At 38.6% G+C, this 23,018-nt stretch overlaps 1 protein-coding gene across 1 annotated transcript in view; it reads right to left on the bottom strand.

Annotated features, from left to right (window-relative positions):
- The window catches only part of LOC126456748 (Down syndrome cell adhesion molecule-like protein Dscam2), a 660,038-nt gene that overhangs the window by 15,485 nt on the left and 621,535 nt on the right, over positions 1-23,018 (bottom strand). Inside the window, exons 33-34 of the mRNA XM_050092498.1 lie at positions 15,704-15,865; positions 2,079-2,199 (exon numbers count right to left, since the gene is read on the bottom strand). Of these exons, the coding sequence (XP_049948455.1) occupies positions 2,079-2,199; positions 15,704-15,865 (283 nt within the window). The remainder of the gene's footprint in view (positions 1-2,078; positions 2,200-15,703; positions 15,866-23,018) is intronic.

Below are 23,018 nucleotides of genomic sequence, written 5' to 3'. Positions count from 1 at the left end.
TTCCTATATTACTGACAATAGCCCTATTCTTTCCTTATGAATCTTCAGAAGGCCATATAATTTAGAAGGGGCAGCATAATATTAATTCTGACTTTTGATAACACACACACACACACACACACACACACACACACACACACACACACTTATGCTTTATAGGGTAGTGGGTGGTCAAACAATGCCAGTGCTGCATTTTGTCAGGTGGACTAAGTTGGGATGGGGGTTGTGTTGGGTGGAGTGGGTAGAGGGACTGAGGATGGTAGCTAGCAACTGGGAAGCAGGAAGCCAATTTGCTGGCTAGAAATGTGAGAGGGTGGGGTGACAGGTACAAAGGCTAGGCATACGATGCACAGATGTTGGAGTCAGTGGGGAGCAGTGCCCACTGAATGTGACGTGAAGATGTGAATTGGGTGACGTTGGCAGAACAGAGGCAGGGAAAAGGTTGAGTGGAAGACTTGGAGACAGTGGGCTATGTGAGAGCTCTCTCCAAGCCACTAACTGCCCACACTCAATCCCCATACCCACTTCACCCGATGAAATACTGACCACAGCCAAGTCCACCTGCCAAAAATGCAGCACCGGCACAGTTCGTCCAGTCGGCACCGTGTAGGGACATGGGTGTGCCCTCTCTGGTGTGTGTGTGTGTGTGTGTGTGTGTGTGTGTGTGTGTGTGTGTGTGTGTGTGTGTGTGGCACAGTTGGTCCAGTCAGCACCATATAGGGACATGGGTGTGCCCTCTCTGCTGTGTGTGTGTGTGTGTGTGTGTGTGTGTGTGTGTGTGTGTGTGTGTTTTTTTTATTCTATCTTGGAAAAAGGATTACTCCAGAAGTGAGCAAGTTTTCTTCTTTTTGTGTGTGCCTACCAATGACTCAATGCTTCTGCTTTTTGTTGAGTTGTCTCCTGTAACCTGTAAGTTATTTGAACATTTGATATGCCATTATAGGGTCAAGTTTTACATCAGGTGAGTTGTGTGCACCATGGGTCCAGCGTAAGCAATCTTTGAATTGGGGCCCAATGACCAGGATGAGTGTGTGAGAAGAAGTTGAATATTATGTGTCTTGTGGTTATTCATATCACAGCATGTTGCTCCAATTGCCAGGGTCAGAGTAAGTGTTACACACTACTTGGTGGGTGTCTCTCATTTAATTTATAAGGAGAATACATGTTGTAACATGAGAGTAAAAGTAAAGAACAAAAATGTACTCATAATGGACAGCTATTTAACATGGGGAAACCATGTCCTTTTCTTTGTACGTAAGTTAAGATTCTTTAGATAATGACATGAGGGCACAGGGTTTTTTTTCATAATTTTGGTATTTTTTATATATGCTTTAGAAAATCAGACAGCTGATTCTTCTGACCAAAATTATAATCCAAAACTTAATGCAGTTTTTATCTTAAAGTAATGTGAATCCTAATTAAAATAATGTAGCACATGTAATGCTGAACAAATATATTTTTGTGTGCAAAAGTGCTGTAGGGTATATGGCATAAATATGCTCTAAGACAGTAAGAGGGCTGAGAAAAAGCAAATTTGAGAAGAGAGAGAGAGGGGTTGGGGGGGGGGGGGGGAGGGGGTGGATGGCCAGAAGGAACCATGAAAGTTATGGTTAAAGAGACTACAAACTTCTGTGCTGCTTTATGGGAACTGAGTATATAAATGGTTATGTTAAAAAGAAACATCTGTGTGAAGCCTGTTGTTCAAATTCAGGAAACTTGTTCTGGGAAAGGGATGGTCTAAGTACTTGCACAGTTGTATGAAAGGTGAAGGCCATCATTTAGATAAAATATGAATCTAATGCATTTCATGGAAAAACTACACATGCTTATTACTCTACAAGAAGGAAGAGATTACTAGGAAGAGAGTCAACTTATAATCTATAAAATCGGTTTCAGCAGTTACCAGAAGTGTACAGGCTGAAAAAGTATCCAGCAACAAAAAATCCTAATAAATAATGCATATTTTATACATAATCTTTGAAATTTTATTAATAACAAATTAAAATCATCTAGTTGATAACCTGCAGGACATTGTAAAACTGAGAATGTACACGTTTGTAGAAACAAACCTTGACTACCTGCTGTGAGATGATATTTGTCTGTCACTGTGTTCCGCAGTAAACTGATGGGGCATTGGTCTTCTTTGAAAATGGGGTGATGTTTCATTTGATTCAGTGCTGGAGTCAACCCTGTATATCTCTGCAAAAGTTGGAGAACACATTAGTATCCAGGAGTTTCTTGATCTATTGGAACTAAAAAGACAGCAAAGTTTACATAATTTCTATTAACTTCTGAAAATCTGGCATGGAATACAGTTATGGTATGTTTATTATGGCAAATCAGCAAATAGAAGATGCATTGAACAGCAGATTGGCAGATTGCGCACAGAAAAGGATATCCAGATATCCTCCCCTCCCCCTCTCTCTGCCCCCCCCTCCCCTTCACACACACACACACACACACACACACACACACACACACACACACACAAACTCAAAACAGCAATAGCATCTCCAGAGAACATATCTTATCCTTATAACATAGAGGACCCCTTATGTGTTTTGGATGTACTGATGTCAGCTTCATATTCTAGACTCATGGCAAGGAAAGCATTTCATCATTGTAGGAGTACCTCAACACTCAAATGTTACTCACCCAAGTCCTTCTCAGCTTAATGCCCAATCAATCACTGCTGCTCACCCCACTCCAGCAGCTCCATGAAACCTTCCTCCATATCAAACGCACCACTACTAGCTTTGTATTCACCACTGTCCCAAATTCTATTTCAAGACAGTCCTCCTCCTACAGTTTTGGTACCCATGGGTGCCTTAATGGAAGTGAGTAGCATAAGTTATTTGAATATGCTGAGATCTTACCAAGGAATAGATTTATTCACTAATTAAATGAATGTGATCATTTATATCAGCTGGAATCCATGAAGTCAACTGTGAAGTGTGTAAACCAAAGATACATATTTTACTGTCAGTAATTAGGAGGCCAGTGCCAAAGAGAAGGTGATATTAAAGCAGTAGGTTTTGACCAGAGGGATGGGGGTGGTAAATGATAATACCAAAAGTACAAAGAAATCTAAATTTTAGTTAAAAAAAAGAAAAGAAAAGAAAAAGGAAAACTGTGTGATGATCACTGCAGCTTAAAAGAAGATAAATGTACTCAAGAGCAATTACGATTTTATAACAATAAAGAAATATGAGTAGAGCAAATAGTACACTTAGTTTAACATGCTGAAGGACAGAAAAAAATTGTATTAGAAAAGGATTTAAAACCATGTTTGACTTTATCACTCTGCCTGAAGACAAACAATTAATCAAGAGTAGCAAATAAGTGAGTATCAACCCCAAAATTCAAAACTGTGGAACTTTGAGTAATTTGAAACAGCTCTGGCATATGGATTCAGAAGAAATAGGGTTCATATCCTATCAGGTCCCTTGACCTATGTTTTACGCGGTTTGCCTGAAGTGATTAAGATATATGCCATGATGGCTTCTTTAAAAAGTACTTGGCTAATTTCCTTCCCAGCTTATATTACTCACCTAATGACATCATCATCGATAAGAAACTAAACCCAGATCTTCCTTTTTTTAATACTTGAAAATTCATTTCTTTACTCATTGTGTTACATAGATTCCATCAAGAGGGATAACACTCAATGACGTGCAAAGAGTGAAAATGTACATTACCTCAGACATGCAGCAATGATAATTTTGTAACAATTATTAAAGGTTGTCAGCTTATTTTTTATTTCAATATCACTGACTACATTCTTCTTCACACTAAAGAAAGTGACAAATTAGTATGTCACAGAAATAGCTTAAAAGATTACTTTCAAAACACAAAATTGGTCTTGATTTCTGCATCACAGTCTGTTGCAAGTGGGGAAAATTTCCTTCAATAAATTATATAACTTATACTAAACTATGATTTAGTACATATAGGTTATTAGTGCACTAATTATCAAATAGAAGATGTTCCGAACATTAGATAGAAAAACAACAGGCATAAAATTATAGTGACATAAGGCATGAAATCTCATTATAGATCAACAATCATTTTGTTCAGCACTTAAATAATCATGATAAGATCTTGATTGCACAGTTGTTTTATTTGACATAGCTTCACACATAAGTGTGTTCACTGTTACTGGATTCTGTGATACAGTGAAGTAACAAAAAATAAGGACTATAAACCAGAAATATTAATTTGAATAAACAAAGAAATTTCCCTGAGTTGAAGAAATTAACGCCTTGCTTCTGGGTATCACACTACACTAAAGCAGACAGCACTTGCATTGGGAAACAATTATTATTACAGAAGCATACATATAGGATTTGAAGGACTAAATAAATAAATAAATAAATAAATAAAGCAGATGAAATTCATGTCCCCCCCTCCCCACAATCTTCCCAAGGCCTCGATATGTTGTGATTGATTTGATTTGATTTGATTTATTTCGTGTTCCATAGGTCAACTGTGTTGAATACACAAGGACGTGGAACGAATCAGTTTTTTACAAATACAGTCTGATAATCTTATAGCATATACAGAAATTTGAGTACATAATTATATAAAAACTTATACAGTAAATTCTTTGGGTAGCAATATAGAAAAAGAAAATACATATTTTCTTAGAATTATTAAAACACTACAGAAAACAGATACGGAGCACACACAGATGCAGATCTCAGGTTAAATAAAATTCGTAGTGGCATTATGTCAACTTGTATTATATAATATTAAAATATTACAATTTATTTAGTTAAAAATTCATCTAGACTGTAAAAAGCTTTTTCTAGCAGAAATATTTTTAGTGCTTTCTTAAACTCGCTATTGTTATGAATCTTTGTCTTTATTTCGGGAGGAAGAGCATTGAAGAGTTTTGCTCCAGTGTAATGGACACCCTTTTGTGCCAAGCTCAAATTTCTGAGTTCACTGTGTATGTCATTCTTCCTCCGTGTGTTATGCTCATGATAATTACTATTTGGTTGAAATATATCTATATTTTTACAAACAAAACACATGAGAGAAAAAATATATTGGCATGTAGTTGTGTATATTTTAAGATTACGAAAACTATTTCTACAAGAGTCTCTTGGGCGCAATCTACATATAATTCTTAAAGCTCGCTTCTGTGCAATGAACACTTTCCTTGCTAATGGCTGGTTGCCCCAAAAAATAATTCCGTACTCAATGAGACAATGAAAATAGCCATAATAGGCCACTTTTGCAGTGTTAGGTTCAACACATGTAGTGACAACCCGTAAAGCATAGGTAGCAGAGCTAAGCCTCTTACAGAGATCAATAATATGTGAAGACCAGTTCATTTTCTTGTCAATGTGCACTCCAAGAAATTTTGTTGTTTCCATTCTGACTATTGGTTGATTACCACATGTCACACTTATCTCTCTCTCTTTTTCTGTTTTTGTACAGAATTGAATAAAGCTGGTCTTACTGGAATTTAATGAGAGACCATTCACCTTGAACCAATTAACCATGTCTGAGAGTATGTGATTACTGAGTTCCTCAAGATTGTTGACTGTTCTACTGCTCATAAAAATTGTGGTATCATCAGCAAATAATGTAAATTTACACGGCAGGCTTGTACATGATGGTAGATCATTTATAAAAATCAGGAATAATAGTGGCCCAAGAATTGAGCCCTGTGGCACTCCACATGTAATGGAACTCCATTCAGAATCTGAGGAAGTGTCACATACTCCACCCGAGCTATTCAACACAACTTTTTGTTTTCTGTCTTGGAGGTACGACTGTAGCCAATTGCCTGCAACACCACTTATTCCTACTAATTTTGCTTTTTGCAAGAGAATCTGGTGATCAACACAGTCAAACGCTTTGGATAAATCGCAGAAGACACCAAGTGCTAGCATTTTTTCATTAAGGGTTTCTAGAACTTCATTTGCAAGTGCGTAGACTGCGTCTTCTGTTGAACGGCCCTTTTGAAAGCCAAACTGGCTTTTGCTGAGAACTCCATTCTTCATGAGATGATCAGTAATTCTTACATGTATTAGCTTTTCTAGAATTTTGGAGAAAGCTGTCAGCAAAGAAATAGGTCGATAGTTAGTTAGTTCAGCTTTATCCTCCTTTTTGTACAGGGGCTTCACAATGGCATACTTAAGTCTACTGGGAACAACACCTTTCTGAAGGGAAGCATTGAAAATATGACAGAGAATGTCCCTTATCCACACACAAGAATATTTCAATAAATTACTAGATATATTATCAACCCCTGCAGAATTCGTACTTTTTAGAGACATGATGATTTTTTGAATTTCTTCTACAGTGACAGGATTAAGGTGCATTTCTGAAATTGTGTTAGAATATACAGCTTGACAAAGAGTTACAGCTTCATCAACATCGGGCTTGCAACCAATCTGTTGAGATACTGATAGGAAGTGTTTATTAAAAATCTCAGCCACCCTTTTGGGGTTATCTATTAGGATACCTTCATATCTGATATTATTTATATCTTCTTTACTTGTTGCATCTCTTCCTGTTTCTTTTTTTACAATGCTCCAAATTGCTTTTATTTTATTATTAGAATTATCTATTTTCTTCTCATAATAAAGGGCTTTTGATTTCTGTATTAGTTTCTTCAAAATTTTACAGTATATTCTATAGTGTTCCCATTTTTCTACATCTTTACAGAATCTTATTGCAGCATAAGTTTCCCTTTTGGTTTTACATGACTGTTTTATACCTTTTGTAATCCAAGGCTTGGTTACAGAATTGGAAGCACTGTTTCTGACCCATTTCTTGGGAAATATTTCTTCAAAAAGAGCACAGAATTCATTTATAAAACAGTTAAATTTAGTATCAACATCATCATGGCTATATACTAAAGACCAATCCATTTGCTGCAACCTGTGGTTGAAGGTTCCTTTCGCCTTTTCATTAATTACTCTTATGACTTTCCATCGAGGAAATTCTTTTTTGAACAGATTAACGTCATAAATAGTGAGAATTTGTCCATCATGATCTGAAAGCCCACTTATAACCTGCCTGACAATATAGTTCTGATGTCTATTTACATCTAAAAAAACGTTGTCTATCATAGTTTGGCACTCGGATGTAATTCTTGTTGGGAAATTTATTACTGAAGTCAGATTGAGTAAGTTCATCACAATCTCAAAGTCTATTTTATTCTTATTCTCTGTCAAAAAGTTTATATTAAAATCACCTAATACTACAATATCCTTCGCTTTTGAAAGTAACCATGACAGAAGGAGTTCCATTGAATGCAGAAAAGTTTTTATGTCACCTGAAGGAGCCCTGTAGACAGCCAACACTATTATTGGATAGAATTTAGTTGTTATTTCTGTGGCACATGCCTCAAATTGTTGTTCCACACAATATTTCTTAATATCTATAGCTTTGTATGCTACACTATCCTTAACATAAATTGCTACTCCACCTTTATCTTTACTTTCCCTACAGTAGTATGTTACTAAAGTATAACTTGCTATAGATGGCAAGGCACATTTATCAGTAACATGGTGCTCAGTTAAGCACAAAATCTGGGCATTATTTATACTGTCCTTTTCACTGATGTTAATAAGGAGTTGATCTATTTTGTTTAAGAGGCCCCTTATATTTTGATGAAAGAAAGAGATGCCTTCCTCTTGCTTTTTCATTCTATTAGTGCTGTTACCTGACTGAGAATCCATTGGAGTCTGCCTTGAGACAGGAGAGAGGAGACACCTGACACTACCTACTGTTGTCCCTTCTTTTTCTTCGGGCCCACACACAAAAAATCGTTGAGATGAGAAGGAGGCTCAGCATTTCTTCTGTCCAACAGCCTTCTATTTGTTGTTGTTGATGGTGGTGCTGTTTCTGACACTTCAAATGTTGGTTCTACCACTACTGCTGTGTTTCCTTGTGAACTTGGAGTCTTCTCGTTTTTGTTATTTTCGTCTAAAATAATACTTGGCTGATGAGGAACAGTAGTTCTTTTGTTGTTGAAATCGATGTCCACTGTTCTTTCTGTTAAAATTTGGTCTTTTTTTACATGTTTTGCTGCTGCTGATGAAGTTTCTAATGAATTTTTTTGAAGTGTTTTCGTAATGGAGTCAGGCGATGGCAATGCAATTATCGTTTTGGTTTTGAATTTGTTTTGGTGGTTTTTTATTACCCTGGTTATCAGGCTTGTCAGATATTCTTTCCCCAAGCCATTCAGGTGAAGTCCGTGTTGCGTGTGGAATCTACGTCCAATACTGCTTATATCAACGCATTTCACGTTTTTAAAATGTTTGCAGATTTTTGCAAACTGACTGTTGGCACTTTCTATTTCCCTGTTAACACATGACCATCTTACAAGATCATAGCGATGCGGAATATTGACAAGTATTACGTTAGTGTGAGTGAGGTTCCTCAGACACTGTTTAAGATCGCGCGTTGCACTCAATGTTTCATTTTGGTAGACATCGTTTGCGCTTCCCATAAGTACAACGAAGTCTTTATCATGCAGATTTTTTGCCTCTGCGGATTCGGTCATTTTTTTAATTTCGCTAAGTGGGGCTCCCGGTTTCACTATACCACACGAAAATGTTTCAGTTGTTTCTTTTAGTTTACTAGGAAGTCCACGACCATGGCTGTCTGAAAACACAAACAGTTTCCTGTTATTGGAGTTCACAATTTGCGAATCGTTTTGTATTGTTTTACCACACACTTCGACACAATTTTTGGTCGGCACATTTATATTGACCTCCTTCACAGTTGTTTGCGTCAGTAAATTTTCTTCTCTTACCTTATTCCCCAAAGTGCCATTTTGCTTTTCCCAACGTTCATGCGAACTGTAAGTTGCATTTTCACTATCGGCGATCGAAAGTACTTGAAATGTGTTTTCGTGTACAAAGCTTGCGTAACTTTCGCAGGTTTTCCGAATTTGCACTTTGGACTTGCTGTTTTTGCACTTTACATTTGACCACTTTTCCGTAACGGACGAACTATCTCGCACAAGTTTTAGCGTGTTCAGTTCACTATTTTCTTGTTGTATTTTCGAAATGTCCATTTTCAAACTGCCGATTATGAACTGTAAGCTCGTTATGCGTTCATTCAGTTTCTTGATTTCGTCTTTACAATTTTCACACGATTTCTTTTTTACGGCAAAATTTAAGTTTTTATGGAAGGACACTTGCTTAACTTTTACTGTAGCCGCCATCTTGGTACTCCTTGACTTGCCTTCAAAGCCATTCCACCTCTCTAAGAGTCTGAGATCTGCTGCTTTGTGCATATAAGGGTACCTCACAGTCAGTAGCTTTAACTTCTGAAAGTGATGGCAGTGACAGCTGTTGAATTCTCAAAAATTTTAACTCAGTTGGCTTGGCCTTACAGCTAGGAGGTTTGTATTCAGTCAAGCTTCTGTAGGAGTCTCTGAAGAAACACAAACATTAATCTTTTTCACAGATGGTAATCAGAGGATGCACAAGAATTATTTTGTTCTATAAAATTTTTATTTTGCCTTTGATATTCTTGTTTTGACTTTCTTGTATCTCATATTGGTGCGTATTTAAAATCACAGGCACATCTGACTTCCTATTTCATATCTCTTTTGCACTATTCACATTTATCTTTATTTTTTCCACTGGTAAACCACACTCACTTTGCCTTTTTAACATTTGTCATCATACTGTATTGTTCACAGATGTTCTTTAGTTTCTCCAAACTATTGTCAATTGTCTTCTCATCTTAAACTAATAATTGGCAAATTGTATACTCCATTATTTCCATTTCTCATTTTTATTTGGTGTGCTGTGAAGCTAAAATTGTATTCTTTGATCATAGTGCTGTACAAAAATGAGAGACAGACAACAAGTAAAATTGGAAAGAGGGAACTTGATCAGTTTGGAATGCAGTGCCATAAAAGGATGTTCAACATTAAAGATGAGAATAAACTGTGTGATCTGGAGCATTTTAAGGAGATTAGGGAAGCAAATAAGAAGGCCCAAGCTGTTGCAGTATGTATTAAGGCTCCAGAAGCTGCTAGCTAACCTGATAACATAGGAAGTTGTAGGATGATGAGAACTGCAGGAGGAGACAAAGACTGGTCTTTTTCTTACATCCATCTTCTGATGGGTATTGTGTCAGCAGCTGTATATTTATGGCAATACTGATAATACATTCAGCTTTGTGTATTAGTTTTTATTTGTTTGTAACCAGTTTCGATGGTACAATCCACTGTCTTTGGGCACCTCTACAACTCATGATGATCATGTTTTCAATAAGAGAACACTGTCATCCTTCTAGTAAAGTGTGCTAAGACATTCATGTATGTAGATTATTAGATATACTTCTGAAGTGTATTGTCAGATACAGTGACTGTGTTAGAGGTTTGTTGGCCAGCACAAGACTGTATGACCTATGATATAAGCCAGATCATAATAACAGGCATAAAATTATAGTGACATAAGGCATGAAATCTCATTATAGACCAACAATCATTTTGTTCAGCACTTAAATAATCATGATAAGATCTTGATTGCACAGTTGTTTTATTTGACATTGCTTCACACATTTAAGTGTGTTCACTGTTTACTATTAATATATAATCTCTATTTGAGTCTTAAATGGTCAGTGTGCACCTTAGTAATGCTAACAAGCCCCACAATTTCAACAGTGTTAGGCTACATGCAGTCAATTACTATTATTAGTACTTGTATTCCTAGAGTGGTTCTAAGTTCTTGTGTTTTGAGTGTATTCCAGGCACAGATCCAAATTTCCAAAAATAATAACACTTGATGAACAGTTAGTGATAGTTTTTTGTTTAAAAAGGGGGTGGTAGGCATAATATGTGGGGCCTCTTACAAGAAGTGTTATGGTGTTTTCTCATTGAAAATGTGATCACCATGAGTTGTCTAGGGGCCTGAACATGGCAGATCCTATCACTAAAATCAGTCACAAATAAATAAAAACTAAATCATACAGCTGAAGGTATTCTCAATAAAGCTGTAAAGACTAGCATGTCTGTGTAGTTTATTTACGACTTTGAATGTAGAAGTTACACATAAAAGACTGTTGTGATTGGCAAACTTTTGGAGCCAGTGGCTCCTTCTTCATGCAGAAGGGTTGAAGGGGAAGGAAGAAGGGTGAAGAAAAAGGACTGGAGAGGGCTAGGAAAAGGGGTAGAGTTCGAGAAAGTCACCCAGAACAGCGGGTCAGGGGAGACTTACTGCATGAGATGGAAAGACTGATTAAATGTAGAAGATATGTCAAGATCCTTAGCAGAGGTTAAGATGCAATTCAGAACAGCATTAAATCAATTTATTGCTGATGACTACTCTTAATTGCAACTCCTTGTTTATCATAAATTAAATGTTTTTGTAAAAAGATAATAAGTAGTTGAACAATATCTGGCATTCATTCTGTTGAAATAGGTTTTATCAGTCATGAGGATTAGGATGAGATTTGAAATGGATATGTTACTATAAGAACCGAGTACTGTACTCATATGGCTGAAAGTTTCATGTCTGACCATAACTAAAACAACATGTGAGTAGTCTTACTTTGATACATTATGTGCTGAGGGATAAGACACTAAAGTGGAAAAAATATTGTGTTCCAAGTTGAAGGGATGACTGCTGTGATGTCACATGTACTGTTTTTTGTCGGCAGATTTAGCGTAAAGTGTAAAAATGGTTGTCAAGGGGATGGAGTGGACATGAAGCACATGCATGGGATTCAGAAATGAGAATTTGGCATGGGTAAAGGTAGTAAGCATTTCAATAACAATTGACATTTGAACATTATTTTGAATCCATATAGTGAAAATATCATAATTCTATGGATTGGAGCATGAAATGTCAGATCCCTTAATTGGGCAGATAGGTTAGAAAATTTAAGGAAATGGATAGGTTAAAGTTAGATATAGTGGAAATTAGTGAAGTTCGGAGACAGGAGGAACAAGACTTCTGGTCAGGTGAATACAGGGTTATAAACACAAAATCAAATAGGGGTAGTGCAGGAGTAGGTTTAATAATGAATAGGAAAATGGAGGAAGGTTGTATACATGGAAGAACCCTGGAGATACTAGAAGGTTTCAGATAGATTATATAATGGTAAGACAGAGATTTAGGAACCAGGTTTTAAATTGTAAGACATTTCTAGGGGCAGATGTGGACTCTGACCACGATCTATTTGTTGTGAACTGTAGATTAAAACTGAAGAAACGGCAAAAAGGTGGGAATTTAAGGAGATGGGACCTGGATAAACTGAAAGAACCAGAGATTGTACAGAGTTTCAGGGAGATCATAAAGGAACAATTGACAGGAATGGGGGAAAGAAATAAGTAGAAGAAGAATGGGTAGCTTTGAGGGATGAAATAGTGAAGGCAGCAGAAGATCAAATAGGTAAAAAGAAGAGGGCTAGTAGAAACCCTTGGGTAACAGAAGAAATATTGAATTTAATTGATGAAAGGAGAAAATATAAAAATGCAGTAAATGAAGCAGGCAAAAAGGAATACAAATGTCTCAAAAATGATATCGACAGGAAGTACAAAATGGCTAAGCAGGGCTGGCTAGAGGACAAATGTAAGGATGTAGAGGCTTGTCTCACTAGGGGTAAGATAGATACTGCCTACAGGAAAATTAAAGAGACCTTTGGAGAAAGGAGAACCACTTGCATGAATATCAAGAGCTTTGATGGAAACCCAGTTCTAAGCAAAGAAGGGAAAGCGGAAAGGTGGAAGGAGTATATAGAAGGCCTATACAAGGGCGATGTACGTGGGGACAATATTATGGAAATGGAAGAGGATGTAGATGAAGGTGAAATGCGAGATATGATATTGCGTGAAGAGTTTGACAGAGCACTGAAAGACCTGAGTCGAAACAAGGCCCCCGGAGTAGACAACATTCCATTGGAACTACTGACAAACTTGGGAGAGCCAGTCCTGACAAAACTGTACCATCTGTTGAGCGAGATGTATGAGACAGGCGAAATACCCTCAGACTTCAAGAAGAATATAATAATCCCAATCCCAAAGAAAGCAGGTGTTGACAGATGTGAAAATTACCGAACTATCAGTTTAATAAGTCACAGCTGCAAAATACTAACACGAATTCTTTACAGACGAATGGAAAAACTGATAGAAGCCTACCTCGGGGAAGATCAGTTTGGATTCCATAGAAATGTTGGAACATGTGAGGCAATACTGACCCTACGACTTATCTTAGAAGAAAGATTAAGGAAAGGCAAACCTACGTTTCTAGCATTTGTAGACTTAGAGGAAACTTTTGACAATGTTGATTGGAATACTATCTTTCAAATTCTGAAAGTGGCAGGGGTAAAATACAGAGAGCAAAAGGCTATTTACAATTTGTACAGAAAGCAGATGGCAGTTATAAGAGTCGAGGGACATGAAAGGGAAGCAGTGGTTGGGAAGGGAGTGAGACAGGGTTGTAGTCTCTCCCTTATGTTATTCAATCTGTATATTAAGCAAGCAATATAGGAAACAAAAGAAAAGTTCGGAGTAGGTATTAAAATCCATGGAGAAGAAGTAAAAACTTTGAGGTTCGCCGATGACATTGTAGTTCTGTCAGAGACAGCAAAGAAGAAAAATGTATTAACATCGAGTATAGATTTAAACGTCAGGAAGTCGTTTCTGAAAGTATTTGTATGGAGTGTAGCCATGTATGGAAGTGAAACGTGGACGATAAATAGTTTGGACAAGAAGAGGATAGAAGCTTTCGAAATGTGGTGCTACAGAAGAATGCTGAAGATTAGATGGGTTGATCGCATAACTAATGAGGAGGTATTGAATAGAATTGGGGAGAAGAGGAGCTTGTATCACAACTTGACTAGAAGAAGAGATCGGTTGGTAGGACATGTTCCGAGACATCGAGGGATCACCAATTTAGTATTGGAGGGCAGCATGGAGGGTAAATATCGTAGAGGGAGACCAAGAGATGAATACACTAAGCAGATTCAGAAGGATGTGGGCTGCAGTAGGTACTGGGAGATGAAGAAGCTTGCACAGGATAGAGTAGCACGGAGAGCTTCATCAAACCAGTCTCAGGACTGAAGACCACAACAACAACATAATAATTGTGGTCTATGTGTGATCTAACTACTGCATGTTGCCATCTGTACAGAGCATGTGGAGTTTGTTAGCAAAAACTGACAATAGTATGAGGGAGATAGGAAGAATAAAACAATGGAAAGTACAGGAAGGAAAAACAATAGTATTATGAAAGACAGTGGTCACGTGTGTGTGTTTGTGGGGGGGGGGGGGGGGGGGGGCTTTTTTTTTTGCCCTGTGTGCGACTTAATGTGTACTATGTATGATGAGTAGCAATCTATCTTTTCATACAAAGTGTACAACTTTGCTTCTGACATTTGCCAATAGGTGGCGACAGTGGTAAGTATCAGTGAAAAGAAACAGATCGCAGACATCAGGCAGTTAGCTTGGACCTCAGTCAACATAACCTCATCTAAACATTAGTCGATTTGTGTATGAATCATAAAGTTATTCTTGATTGAAAATGTCAGTTTATGAGCCTAATTCTCGTCATTTGTGGGAGGTGATACTGTTTTGTTTCAGTATGAAGAGCACAGCAGCTAAGTCTCATCGAATGCTCTCAGGTACGTATGGTAAGGATGCTATTAGTGAAAGAACATGTTGTGGGTGGTTTCAACACTTCAAGAACGGTGATTTTAATATTGTAGACCAGTATAGCGGTGGAAGAGAGAATGTTTTCGAAGATGCAGAATTGGAGACATTGCTGAGTAAGACTCGCATCAAACTCAAGAAGATTTGGCACGATTAGTGGGACAGACACAACAAGCCATTTCAAAACATCTCAAGGCTATGGGCATGATTCAGAAAGAAGGAACTTGGGTCCCGTGTGAGCTGAAACCAAGAGACATTGAACGCCGTTTGTGTGTTTGTGAACCGTTGCGTCAGAGGCAAAAACAGAAGAGCTTTCTGCATTGATTGTGACTGGGGATGAAAAATGGGTTCATTACGATAACCCTAAACACAAAAAGTCATGGGGATGTCCCACCCATGCTTCCACATCAACGGCCAAACTAAATATTCACGGCTCCAGATCATGCTCTGCATTTGGTGGGACCAGCTTGGCGTCGTGTACTATGTGGTATTAAAATCAAGTGAAAAAACCACAGGTGCTCATTATTGAATGTGATTAATGTGTTTGAGCAGAGCATTAAAAGACAAACGGCCACAATACAGTGAGAGGCACGATAAAGTGATTTTGCAGCAAGACACCACTCGACCCCACATTGCAAAAGAGGTCAAAACGTACTTGGAAACGTTAAAATGGGAAGTCCTACCCCACCCGCCATATTCTCCAGACATTGCTCCCTCTGACTATTGCCTGTTTAGATCAATGGCGCATGGCCTGGCAGACCAACACTTGCGATCTCATGAAGAAGTCACAAATTGGATTGATTCGTGGATCGCTTCAAAAGATGAACAATTTTTTTGACGCAGGATTCTTACACTGCCTGAAAGATGGGAGAAAGTAGTGGCCAGCGATGGAAAATACTTTGAATGATACATGTGTAACCAATTTGTTTCATTAAAGCCTCAAATGCTGGGGAAAAAACTGTGGAAGCAAAGTTGTACACCTTGTAATATTGTTTGATATTACCAGGAGAATGTTGAAAGGCAGTGCTACGCTTGTTACAGGACAGTGAGAAATACTATCCAGCTTACCTAGACTTCTTCCAACAGGCTGTTTGATCGGCACTCTGTAGCTGCTTACTACAGATGGACTTCCACTTGAGTCAGACTCAGAATTCTGTCTTATTTCACCTTTGGTGTGCTGTTGCTTAATACTGCCATGTCTGTGGAGAGCTGACTGCCTCTCACTGTCTACTGAAAAGATGACATGCACACTGATTACATTTTGCATAATGATGTAAAACATATTGTACTAAGACCATAAAGAACAAAAGCTCAGAAATATTAGATTTAGGATTATGGGTTGTTTATTTAACAAAAAGAGGAAAGGATGAAAGGTAATGGGATTACAGAGTGATTAGGCAATAAACTCACTAGAACACTGCTCAGAAAAACTATGATGGCGTGGATCAGGAAATAAATCAACAAGGAAGTGACAGAAATTGATGAGATGTTAAATGTGGCAAGGAGTCAGGTCAAGGAATGTAAGTGAAAATGGGACAGAGGTAGTGACAGAGAAGAAGAAAATCAATGGAAGAGACTATGAAGACAAGTCGCAAAGCAACTATGGGGCCTATGGCTACATGAATAAGAAACTGAGTCACAAATTCTGTGGAACATGAAATCATGTACAATGCTTACTTGTAAATAACATTGACTGGATAGTAGAAAAAAGTATTATGGCAGGAATAAATGTCACATCAAATGTGTTTGCCTCAAATTCCAAGTTAAAAGGTTCCAAAGGAGGACAAATATTGTGTCACAAGAATGTTTAGGACATATTGCCATAAGCAGGCCACTAGTGAGATAAAGCACAAAAGAAGATAGTATCAGATTCAGCTCCGTCGAATGGTTCTAACAAATTTAGCAGTTTAGTTTCACAAGGTCTCCAAATAGCTGTTACAAAAATTTAAGGAACTGTTACTAACTAGTTTTAAGGATAGTCCTCTCTCGAACCAAATCATTCCAACACTGTCAGAAGACACTGATAACCTGATATCTATATCTGCATCTTTTATGTGGGTAGATAAAAAAGTCCACTCGCCAAGTGGCGGCAGGAGAACACATTTACAAAAAGGTTTGTGTGTTACTTTTCTGAACTCTCCCAATTTCTTAGACCTCATCAGCCCTTTCCTTCACCCCTCTTCCTTCCCCTTCAATCCTTCTGCCAAAAGAAGGACACACTGACTCCAAAAGCTTGCAAATTTCAATAACTCTTTATATGTGAATTCTCCTACCGCTGCTAGGTGAGTAGATTTTTATCAATGCAATGACATTATATATTTCAAAAATAAATTATTTGCATTGATTATTTTATAAGTATGTTTGTGTGTGTGTGTGTACCAGTAAGAGTGGAATAATTATTGGTAGGTATAAGGAGAGAGGAGGCTATAGGTTTGCATTAGGCAAGTGCTGGCTGAAGAAAATTTCAAGTGCAAATGAGTGATAGGCCCTTACACGAGAAAGGTGTGGCATGACATTGGGATAGCAACGTATTTCATGCAGTCAGAAAATGTTTTTAATATATGAATGATGCAAATATTGATCTACCAAAAGTAGCAACAATGTGAAAACAAGTATGGTTCAATTCATGATTAGAGTAGATAAGATACACTGTTCATTCCATAGACTCTAATGAGGAGATTGTTGAGGAAGTGGAACTTGTCAGAAAAACAAAATTACATTACAAATTTTTGCAAAAGAATTAATATATCAGTAATATTTCCACAGATTGTAAGTTGGTCCTTAAGGATGTGGGAAAAGTACAAAAATGTGTACTTTTTAAATTTACACATTAATTATAAAGCTTACCACAAACACTTGAAAGTATAATACTTTAAGTGCATATGATAATTATAAAGCTATTGTAGCTAAGCATCATCAAAAACTAAAATATTGATTGCATTACTGTAGTACCAAAATCTTGTAATACATAGCATTCATGTTTCATGACATAATTAATAAGTACATCAACTGATTTCGTAAGAAATTCATCAATGGAGTAGAAGGATTTGGCCATCAAAAAATCCTTTAGGTGCCTCTTAAACTGTTCTTTATTAGTAGCTAAATATTTTATGGTTGCAGGAAAGCTATGGAGTTTGTTTGTTCCAGAATAATGGATACAGTGTCTTTGCAAGCCAGTATGAGTTAAGAAGACAAAATTTAGGTAGACTAAGAATCTGTTTTAGCTTCTGATATGAACTCTTGAGAGTGGACAAAAGTGTTCAACACTTACATAGGTGTCCTTAAGCCTGTCTGTGATATGCTTCTGATAAATGAATGTAAATCTAAGTTTAACATTGCAGGGAAAACCATCCACAAATGATTAGGTAAGAAAAGTTGTTTTGTAGAGTGAAAGGAGTTGAAAGGAGATATCATTTGTATTTGTTTTCAGAATTATCTTTATTGTCTGTCAGACTGCTGAGATTGCTTGGTAAGATGTCATAAAGTTTTTATGGCTGCATATCTCACTCTTTTCTTCAACATGACAAGGCTGAGAAGTGTTCCTGTTTAGTGTTATGTTTTTGAAAGTTGCTGCTGTATCTAACTGCAAGTAATTAACACTTATGGAAGAATAAAACCGTTTACTGGCTTGAATGCGCAGACTGCTGCTGCTTATTGACAGTTGCTCTATATGAGCACACATAAGATTGCTTTTACACTTTTCTTGCAACTAACACCATTTTGTACCTTCCAAGCTACAAACAGACTCACCTGGTATGTTGCTGAAGATACACCTCCAGAAGAAAAGATAAAATGGAGTGTTTGACTTATCCACAGTCTTGGGGATGTTAACGAGGCGACATTCCACTCCTTTGTGCAGTATATGCTGTGATGATCAGCTAGTATGGCATTATAGTAAGATGCAAGTTCTGTGTCCAGTTTTGCAAGGGAATCAATACCAAGTAGGCAGGCTCCAGTCACCATAAAGTTATGGAAAAACAAAAACCTTTCAAAGTAACATTAATGACCAACTGACCTAATCACGTACTCACTTTTCCTTTATGTTAATAATCCAATTTACTATTGAAGTCTTGGATGCTGGAGAAATTAATCCTGAATTTTTTGTGATGAAATGCTCTTGCATTTATTGGACTATGTGATCTCACAGAACAACACTGGAGTTCTGAAACTTGTTATCAGTTGCATTGAGAGCTTCAGCATTAAGTGAAAATCAGGAATGTGGTGTGCAGTTAGTGCAATACGAATTATTGGACTTACTTTTTTTGACCAATCTATAACTTCTGAAAGGTACATGAACAATGCATTGCCATCTTTTACAGAAAACTAGAAACTAATGAAAAGGTCTACAGGTTTCTCATGCAGAACAAGGCAAGACCATACACTACCAATTTGTCTATGACAGTATTAGGTTATTTGATTACAGTTATTATCAACTTGAGTTCACTCAAGCTCTGTTAGCAGATGTTACTGAATCATCAGCTTGAAGTGCTAAATGTTGCAACCATTTTTGTGAACTTCTTCCCGAGGCCACTCCTAAATCATACAGTTAGGCTGAAACCGATATTCCACATGCCAAGGTCTGAGGAATGGGCCAAAGTATATGCAGTGATAGGAGCCTGCCACCCTAGTAATGGGTCCTGAGCAACACTGGACACAATGCTTGTGCCATACATTAAGCACCCTCTATTCCTCAGCAGTGAGTGCTTTATCCTCAATAAAAAAACGCTCCCAGAATAATATGCAGCAAAATATTAATGAATGAAAACAAGTACCTTTTTATAATTTTTATTCTTTCATCTCAAAAGTTTTACACTGTCTTTAATGTATAGTGACCCAACTTGGATATTTGAGAAGACCTGTAATGACACCACACACATGGTAAAGGCAAACTCCACCAAACAAATTTTGGGGGTTTTTCAGGGATATTTTCTCAGTATTTTCATACAAGGGACCCTTGGTCTCTGGTGACTTGTTACAGAATGCGAGAATGCAGGGCTTGGACAATAATATAGAAACACCACAAGAAATGCATGCCTGAAAATAGATGAAAGAACTAGCCAAGCCTGTAGAATGCGCTGTTGTATTTGACCATGAATGGAACCGATGCAATGTCCTCAACACATTGTAAATAATAGTCATGGTCAGAACAGTGTTCTATGTACTTACGAGTGCATTATGTTAGAGCTAGGTGTATTCAAACATGAGCAAATGTTGGTGTTCATGTGGTGGGTGCTTCTGTAATCAAGATAGCCAAAGAAATTAGTGTTTCAAGAGGCACAATATCGAAAATTTATACCACATGTAAAGAAAGTGGGAAAATGTTGTATGCTAAGTTACAATGTGTACTAAAGTGTGAGTGATCATTACAGGGAGTCACTGAAGAGGATTGTTACAAAAAACAAGAGGACAACGGCTGCAAGTGTTACTGCATAACTGAATGTCACACTCGTGAATGCTGTGAGTGGCAAGGGAACTCCATAAGCAGGAATTGCAGAGCAAACAAGAATTCCAAAACCACTCATCAGTGATACAAATGCATGTAACAGGAAAACATGATGCCAAAGCTGTAAAAGATGGATTGTGGAGCAATATAAGAAAGTTATTTGCTTGGATGAGTCTTACTGCACACAGTTTTCAATTTGTAGCATCTTTTACATCCCAGGAATGAAATATGATGGGGGTTAGATAGTGATGTGGGCTAGTGGTATTCTGTGGGCACCATAGTTACTCTGCAATGTCACATTACTGCCAAAGATTACATGACCATTTTGGCTGAACAGGTCCATCCCTTGGCACAGTGTTTGTTCCACAGTAGTGGTGCCGTGTTCCAAGATGACAGGACCCCTGTTTACACACCACATCATTCAGTAATGTTTTTGTGATGGGGAGGGTGAATTTTCGCACCTCACCTGGTCACCACAGTCATCAAAGCCTGTGTGGTGTGCCTTGGAGAGAAGAGTACTTGATCAGTATCCACATCCATCATTAATTACCTGAAATTGCCAGTATTTTGCAGGAAGAATGGTATAAAGTTCCACTGTAAACCATACAGAATAAGTATTTATCCATTTTGACATATCTGGCAGTTGTTTCGAATGCCATTGGTTTCCCTACACTGTATTATGCATGTTAATGCATTATGTGTTTGATATTTCCATATTTTTGCCCTCCCTCTGAACCCTCACTTCCCAACAGTGGAAAAGTGCAGTGATAAAACACAGAAGGATTCAGTTTCTTATAGGAAACTATGTACAGATATAAAAGTAGTTTATAATTTTTGTTTATTTGTGACACAGTCACTCTTTTTTTTATGAAACAATCATTATGATTATGTCAAAAGAAGTATTAAAAGTCAGTCACTATCTTCTCAAATAAAATGTCGATTTCTCCACAAAAGTACTCTGATCTGACATTTTCCCAGTACAAGTGACTCACACTGCCAAAGACTTGCCCTCCACTGCTGTCCACCAACAGCAATGGAGAGAGGATCTTTGACATTTCCAATGACGCATGCTGCTGATAGTCAGAAAACTTATTACACTAATTATTAGTGAGCTTCTGGGTGTCCTGCCAAGTTGTTGTTTCCATTTTAAGCACAGTATTTTGATGACCAATCCAGTATTCTTCTTCAGGTGCTGCAACTTTTGCTTAAACAAATTAACAGTGAGCTTCTGGGAGTCTGCTGAATTGTTGTTTCATTTTAAGAAAAATATTTTGATGACTGATCCAGCAGTCTTCTTCAGGTGCTGGAAGTTTTGCTGTTATGTGTCCTTTCTGCCTGGACGTGAAACCAGTCAGGGTGGAGAATTATGCATAAGATGGAAACAACTCAACACAACATCTTGAAGCACACTAGTATTCAATTGCACTGAGAGAACCTGAGTGCTCACATCAACATCAGCCAAAGATCCCAAGGCAAAAGCCAGCAGATAAGACATGAATGTATTAAGTATCATCTATGTTTAGTGCCAATCAGTTTGCAGAGAAACAGTTGGTAATATCTAGGAAAATTTTGTGGATGTATAATAGAACTGACATATTTCCTTTAAACTTGATTATAATCCTCTAATTACCAAGAAAAACTATTTCAGCTTTTAGAATGGCGTAATGGAAATTTTATATATTTCTAGTACTGTCACAATACCTTCATTCTACACTCCTGGAAATGGAAAAAAGAACACATTGACACCGGTGTGTCAGACCCACCATACTTGCTCCGGACACTGCGAGAGGGCTGTACAAGCAATGATCACACGCACGGCACAGCGGACACACCAGGAACCGCGGTGTTGGCCGTCGAATGGCGCTAGCTGCGCAGCATTTGTGCACCGCCGCCGTCAGTGTCAGCCAGTTTGCCGTGGCATACGGAGCTCCATCGCAGTCTTTAACACTGGTAGCATGCCGCGACAGCGTGGACGTGAACCGTATGTGCAGTTGACGGACTTTGAGCGAGGGCGTATAGTGGGCATGCGGGAGGCCGGGTGGACGTACCGCCGAATTGCTCAACACGTGGGGCGTGAGGTCTCCACAGTACATCGATGTTGTCGCCAGTGGTCGGCGGAAGGTGCACGTGCCCGTCGACCTGGGACCGGACCGCAGCGACGCACGGATGCACGCCAAGACCGTAGGATCCTACGCAGTGCCGTAGGGGACCGCACCGCCACTTCCCAGCAAATTAGGGACACTGTTGCTCCTGGGGTATCGGCGAGGACCATTCGCAACCGTCTCCATGAAGCTGGGCTACGGTCCCGCACACCGTTAGGCCGTCTTCCGCTCACGCCCCAACATCGTGCAGCCTGCCTCCAGTGGTGTCGCGACAGGCGTGAATGGAGGGACGAATGGAGACGTGTCGTCTTCAGCGATGAGAGTCGCTTCTGCCTTGGTGCCAATGATGGTCGTATGCGTGTTTGGCGCCGTGCAGGTGAGCGCCACAATCAGGACTGCATACGACCGAGGCACACAGGGCCAACACCCGGCATCATGGTGTGGGGAACGATCTCCTACACTGGCCGTACACCACTGGTGATCGTCGAGGGGACACCGAATAGTGCACGGTACATCCAAACCGTCATCGAACCCATCGTTCTACCATTCCTAGACCGGCAAGGGAACTTGCTGTTCCAACAGAACAATGCACGTCCGCATGTATCCCGTGCCACCCAACGTGCTCTAGAAGGTGTAAGTCAACTACCCTGGCCAGCAAGATCTCCGGATCTGTCCCCCATTGAGCATGTTTGGGACTGGATGAAGCGTCGTCTCACGCGGTCTGCACGTCCAGCACAAACGCTGGTCCAACTGAGGCGCCAGGTGGAAATGGCATGGCAAGCCGTTCCACAGGACTACATCCAGCATCTCTACGATCGTCTCCATGGGAGAATAGCAG

This window comes from Schistocerca serialis, chromosome 1 (assembly GCF_023864345.2).
Source record: "Schistocerca serialis cubense isolate TAMUIC-IGC-003099 chromosome 1, iqSchSeri2.2, whole genome shotgun sequence".
Classification (NCBI taxonomy): Eukaryota; Metazoa; Arthropoda; class Insecta; order Orthoptera; family Acrididae; genus Schistocerca; species Schistocerca serialis.
The sequence above is the reverse complement of the archived record's forward strand: the minus strand, read 5'-3'. Positions and strand labels throughout refer to the sequence as shown.